The sequence below is a fragment of the Aplysia californica genome, unplaced genomic scaffold (genome assembly GCF_000002075.1).
Source record: "Aplysia californica isolate F4 #8 unplaced genomic scaffold, AplCal3.0 scaffold00750, whole genome shotgun sequence".
NCBI lineage: Eukaryota > Metazoa > Mollusca > Gastropoda > Aplysiida > Aplysiidae > Aplysia > Aplysia californica.
Genome location: NW_004798020.1, coordinates 362,219 through 368,580, shown reverse-complemented (window position 1 = coordinate 368,580; position 6,362 = coordinate 362,219). Strand labels below are relative to the sequence as shown.

Here is a 6,362-nt window from a genome sequence, read left to right as displayed (position 1 = left end):
ATCATCATCATCATCATCATCATCATCATCATCATCATCATCATCATCATCATCATCATCAACAGCAACGTAAACGATAACATCAACAATAATAAAACACGACATGATGATACGTCTGTTTCTGTGAACGTTATCCACGTTCATTACGACATAAAGTCAGAATATACACCAGTTGCTGTTTTGTTCAGAGGCTGCAGCAAGGGCGAAAGTAGCGGAGGAGGCAAGACTCCGGAAGGAGAGAGAGCAGAGGGAAAAGGAAAGGAAGGAGGAAAAACAGAAGAAAGAGGAGGCAAAGAAGCAGCAGCTCACGGGCGGAGGAAAATGAGGAGGAGTTGTGTTCTCTAGATTCCTTCTTTTTCAGTTCTATTTATTAATGTGCCCTATTTTCCCGGGCTAGAGGGTGCATTGTTTGCTAACTTAATGATAATAATAATGAAGATCATTTCTATAGCGCCCACTCTCGTGTGAATAACACAGCTCTAGACGCTTTACATAAAGTTGATACAAATATTGATAATATTATTGTACTGTAATACATGTCTACCTGTATTTATATTGCTGACTTATTTGTCCTCCATTTCCTCATAATAAATTTAAAAATTACACGTTATTTTTCTTTATATTATTAGGCTATAATTGTGTTAAGAGAGAAAAAAAAAAACTTGTTCATTTCACAACTGTATTTTAACAAATTTGCTTCGTTCTCTAATAATAATAAAAACTGGAGAAAGACTAAATGTTTTCTTCTTCTGTATTATGCCCGTTAATAGCGCTGAAGATTAGAGATGTTTTTAGGGAGTATCATACAAAGAAAGGAAGGATCTAGGAGAGAAAAGGAAGATAGATATGTAGTTGAAAGGAAAGGAGGTGCACACACCAGAACACCCGCCAACCACTGACATTAAAGTCATTCTACTAGTTTAAACTTTATACCCCCCAGTTTTTCAGTCAAATTTTTAACTAACAGCAGCCTACCAGCTAAAATTTGTCTCCTGGATCACATGATTCCACACACGGAAATGAGCAGTTTAAGAATGCTATTGTGAAGTTTTTGTTTTAGTAAGCGTTTTATGGCCCTTGCAACAGAATAAGGTCATATACGTACCGACCGAAGATTACAAGTGTTACAAGAGTGTAACAAACACAAAAAAGAAGGAGGAGAGATAAAGACAATTGTTGTTTGATGGAAAAGAGGGAGAAAACCTCATCAGAGCACCCGCCAACCACCCTAAGTGATCAGAAAAAGAAATCATGAAAACAAAAAATATGGTATTGTCCTATTTTACATAGCACAAAGAAGACTGTGTTTTGAGAACTTAGTTTAATTTTCATTCAAATCAAGTACAATTTTGGCATATCAGGCACATTCTCAATAATTTTGCGACATTTATATACAAAACCCAGCCAACCACTGAAAGAAAGAAAAAAACATCACCCTCTTTGTTAATGCAGCATAATAAGAAGAGAATCTACAAAAGAAAGAAGAAAAAAATAATAATATGCCGCGAAAAAATTCTTAGATCAATAGGCCTACTGTTTTCAGGGGTGTTTCAGCCAGTCACATCAGGGTATGATAAAGCTATACTAAAACTTGAAAAACAGCTTGTGAGTGAAGTACATTTGCCACTTATTACTTTCACCCATATCCACAATTACAACTATGAATATTCATTTTAATTGTTTTTATCTGAATTACAATGCACACATCATGCCAAGAAAGACATGCCTTCAACAAGCTTTGTGAAACTAGCAACATTGTCCGGAACGTATGCTGACTGACTTGAGAAGACGTTATGATCATAAATTCTGCAGTAAGAACTCTTTGTGTTTATGTGAGCTGTGAGGCAGTGACAGATAACATTCACCACGATTTGTTGTAGTACAAACTTTGTTAGCTGCATCTCTGAAAATAAGACAAAATCTTTTCAATAAACAAAGAGAGACCACCTTGGGTTGGAATGTTTGACACTCTGAGAAGGTCATCAGGAATGATCAGAATTAATACGAAGAACATGCAGAGAAGGATGGGAGAAGATAAATATGGAGAGAGGAGAGAGAGAGAGAGAGAGAGAGAGAGAGAGAGAGAGGGGGGGGGGAGAGAGACAAGAGAGACAGAGAGAGAGAGAGACAGAGAGAGAGAGAGAGAGAGAGAGAGAGAGAGAGAGAGAGAGAGAGAGAGAGAGAGAGAGAGGGAGAGAAAGGGGGAAAGAGAGAGAGAGAGGGAGAGAGAGAGAGAAAGAAAGAGAGAGAGAGAGAAGGGAGGGGGAGGAGAGGGGGAGGGGAGGGGGAAGGGAGGGGGAGGGGGCAGATGGAAAGAGGAAGAGATGGAAGGAGAAAGAGAGAGAGAAAGATGCATGTAGATATATTGCGGATGAAAAAATGGATAAACTGCCAGCATGAAATGCACACAAACAAACTGACAGACTGACTGGCTGATAGAACAAGGTCAGCCAGAAAAAACTAGACTGCAGCTGAAGATAAAGAAAGGGAGTAGCGTCCTGGTGAGCTTGAAATACAACGAAAACAAAGGCTGAGACAGTAAAAAAAAAAAGTTTTCGGAAAACGTGACTTGAAACATTCTTTCTGAAGTTATGTTCTGAAACAATGTTCACAAAAAAAAAATAATGTCTTTTTCAAGTAAAAAACAAAAGACAACAGTGCATGGACAGCATTACTGAATTTTTGGCATAGTTTTCTCTTTACTTTTAGCTGATTCCCTGAAGAAGTAAACATATCTGTAAACTAACTTTGGCTCTTCGACAAGACATGGTAAAATATGTAAGGAATTCTATGAAAACATAGAACTCTTGTAATAGTAATAATACAAACACATCATTTTAAAGTATAGTAATAAATACTTCTTTCAAAAAAGACAATTCAGTCCTGGAAATAGAAATAAAGCTACAACCATGAGCAAAGATCTCTTTTGTTAAAATTTTATAACATTGGCGTGTCATGGTAGATACAGTTGAAGTAAATGTGTATATATGTACGACATTTTAAAATTCATATTTGATGACCCCACATTTGATGATTTTGATTTCAGCATTTGGCCTCTCGTTCATTGTGTCTTGTTCTTCCATCTTTTTCAAGACCTCTGTACCTTCAATAACTTTCCTGTTGAGGAAAACAATAAAAAGCATTGAAAAGGTCACCAAGTATGTTTTTCAAACAAAAGATTCCTGATACCTGAAACAAATCACAGTCAAAAAGAGAACTGTAAGGTCAAATTGAAACATATACACACAACCTGTAGAATCATCACTTATCTTTAAAAAAAAAAAAAAATTTTTTTTTTTTTAAGATTTTCAAAATCCTCCGGTTGTTATCCTGAGATCAATGATAGAAATGTCTGATTTGTTGTATACATTTCATGCTTTTACATACACAACTGCAAAAATGTCTGTTTAACAGTAGAAATTTCATGCATTTATCTACACAACAGCAGTTTGTGGCACACATTTCCTGCGCAACAGCAGATATGTTTTATACAGACATTTCATGCTTTTATCCACACATTAGCAAAGACGTTCGATTGTGGTATACGTTTTATGCACTTATCCACACTACAACAGCAGAAACATCTGTTTTATCATAAACTTTTCCTGCACATATCAAACCACAATTTAAGTCCACCTGAAGACAAGCTGCTTCAGCACTGCCTATCATGGAAAACCCAGCATTTTAAAGTAAATTAGTTACCAGTCGTGAAGTGAACTTTCGCAGAGGTGAACAACTTGTGTTTCGCGCGCTCATATGACCTTAGCAGTTGCGAGCGCCGTAAAACCTTATACTACTACTACTACAATGTTGGATAAATCACAGCTTGTAAAAGGAGATGCTCGATATTTCAAGTCTCATCCTCACATAGGAATTGAACTCAAGTCTTTTGCCTACAAGTGCAAGATAAAATTTTAAAAGCCTTACTTTCACACCACAGACCCTGGTTAGAAAGGGCTTAACAATGCCAAATGATACGAAAGATATTTTGAAAAAAATACCTGTTCAGTATTTTTAAAAATTAAATTTGTTCACTGCCATATCATAGCGCAACACATTTCCAACAAATCTAATCATAAAATAAAAAAATAAAAAAGCTACTTGAGGTTCTAGTTTAAATTGCTAATTTCACACAAAACCTTTCCCCCTAGAGAACAGACAGTCATGTCTTATCAAAATTTAAGAAAAGAAAAACAGTGTGTAGAGAAGACAAAATTCAAACAGTACGCGTTGATTAAAGAATTAACAAAAAAAATCAAACAATAGCACTCACCCAAAAGCCACATATTTCGTGTTCATCCACGGACAAGGCTGCAGTGTGATGTAGAACTGGGATCCGTTGGTGTGTCGACCCTGGTTGGCCATTCCCACAATTCCTCGCTCGTTGTGCTGCATGACGAAGTTTTCATCTGAGAAAAAAAAGTAATAAGTTTTGAGAATTAAAGTAGCAGATCTATGAATTTATATCAAACAGTTTTCAGGAACTGCCTTCTTCTGAAATGTCACAGTTTTTCCTAACTCCAAGAGTTACGGAGGAAAAGTAACATGCAGCAACAGAATAGTATGTGTATTGAGGTAAGCTATTTTGCGATCAAAGACTACAACTGTTTTCACTTTTTAAAAAGGAGTCAATAAAATCAAAATGTTGTCATTTTTTAGACAACAATTAAGTGAGTAAAATAACATACACAACAAAACTGGCTCAAATGGAGGTGTTTTTTTTGTTCATTTATAACCTTGCACATTTTGCAATATTCCAGCATTTACAGAGAAGAGAAACTTTACCTTCAAACACTTTCCCATAAACTGACTCTCCTCCATTGCCACGGCCATGGTATGTGTCTGCAGAAGAAAAAAAAATACAAAGATTGTAATTTTTTAGAATGAAAGAAACCTTCATTTATCAAGAGAATACTCAAAAATAGCTTCTTCTAAAAATGTATGTGAACAAAAAAGCATTTTGTAGCTTACTATTTCATGAAGTTGTGGCCAAATCATTTCTTCCTGATCATGAGCTCAATACTTTAATTTATTACAACTATGATGACCCCAACATGCTTTTGTCAACTGAAGGAATTTATATACCATAAACAGTTTATCGTGAAATTTTAACATTTTAAACCAGCAAGACTATTAAATAAAATCAAGCAGTGCTGTAAACTGTTGTGAATGCAATCAACTTGTTTTCGCACACTTATATGACGCAGTTGCGAGCACTATAAAATTTTTTCTACACGAAGCTATATTATATACAACAGTCACAAAAGAGAAGAGAGTAAAAACTGCCATCAATTTGTTTGAATAGCACAAAACTGAATACCACTACACAAAAACCAGTGTCTCACAGAGAAATCTTGAATAAGTTTAGCATGGACAGTAGACTGAGCAAATACTTCCCCGGCACGCACTGCCCCGTAACACTAACTCTAAAATTAGTTTTTAACAATTTACGGTCCTGTCTACAAGATCAGATAAAATGTGTACGATGAGGGAGAATAAAGCGCTCATCAATTCTTGGGCATACGGGAGTTATTGGTATCATCTTAATATTTGTTTGTTTTTTTTGTTGCTTTTTTCGAAGTTCAGAATTTGAATTTTGAAAAGACATTTCTTGAGCACATGCAACTGATACCCCAGATTAAGAAACTGCAATAAATTTTTCCTAAAGTTCAAAATTTTGGGTGTAGAACATCTGAACATACAGCTAGCTGGGGAAATGTCAGATATGCTCGCACATACAAACCTCCCCCCTGGATCCAGCCATTCTTCACAATACGGTGAAAAATTGTGTCCTTGTACGACTTGCAGCCATCATCTTCTGGTTTTTCTGCTTCCCCTGTGCACAACTGTAAGAAGTTGGCACACGTCCTTGGCACAATATCTGAGTAAAGCTGAAGAATGGAGTACACACAAAATAGTGAAATAATCCAATCATTTTTTAAAAACTGTTTTACAAACAAAGCTGATCAGATATTGCCAGCAACGATATGGACTCCCAGAATTAATTATAAATGACTGTGATGTTCCGAGACATAAAAAGATATGATGTGTATAACTTATTTGGTTCAAAAACTTTCACCTCTTTGCAAAAAAAACAACAACCATATTTTGCCAAATAACAATTATCTTGAATTTAGGAAGCACTTAATATGCTACCCTACAAAAAGGTTCCCTAGTAGCAATATATCCTAAATGTAAGAACAGATTAAAATATTGACTAAAATATAACCTGTTATCATGACATAAAGAGAGTACATTTTCTTTCTTTCATTTTTTTTTTGGTTTTTTTTTTTGCGGAGAGCAAAACCAAAGGTCGGTCAAATTAACTTCTGTACATTTTAACAATAACAAGAGATGACATA

General features: G+C 35.6%; 1 protein-coding gene and 1 long non-coding RNA gene across 3 annotated transcripts in view; one reads left to right on the top strand and one right to left on the bottom strand.

Moving 5' to 3' along the window:
- Positions 1-733, top strand: part of LOC118478620 — a 3,153-nt gene extending 2,420 nt beyond the window's left edge. The window contains exon 2 of the long non-coding RNA XR_004859181.1: positions 189-733. This is a non-coding gene — a long non-coding RNA (uncharacterized LOC118478620). The remainder of the gene's footprint in view (positions 1-188) is intronic.
- Positions 734-2,675: 1,942 nt separating this feature from the next.
- Positions 2,676-6,362, bottom strand: part of LOC101862978 (peptidyl-prolyl cis-trans isomerase) — an 11,567-nt gene continuing 7,880 nt past the window's right edge. For both annotated transcript variants that reach the window (XM_005109143.3, XM_013088486.2), the window contains exons 5-8: positions 5,744-5,891; positions 4,786-4,842; positions 4,274-4,409; positions 2,676-3,117 (exon numbers count right to left, since the gene is read on the bottom strand). In XM_005109143.3, the coding sequence (XP_005109200.1) occupies positions 3,000-3,117; positions 4,274-4,409; positions 4,786-4,842; positions 5,744-5,891 (459 nt within the window). In that variant the 3' untranslated portion in view covers positions 2,676-2,999. The remainder of the gene's footprint in view (positions 3,118-4,273; positions 4,410-4,785; positions 4,843-5,743; positions 5,892-6,362) is intronic.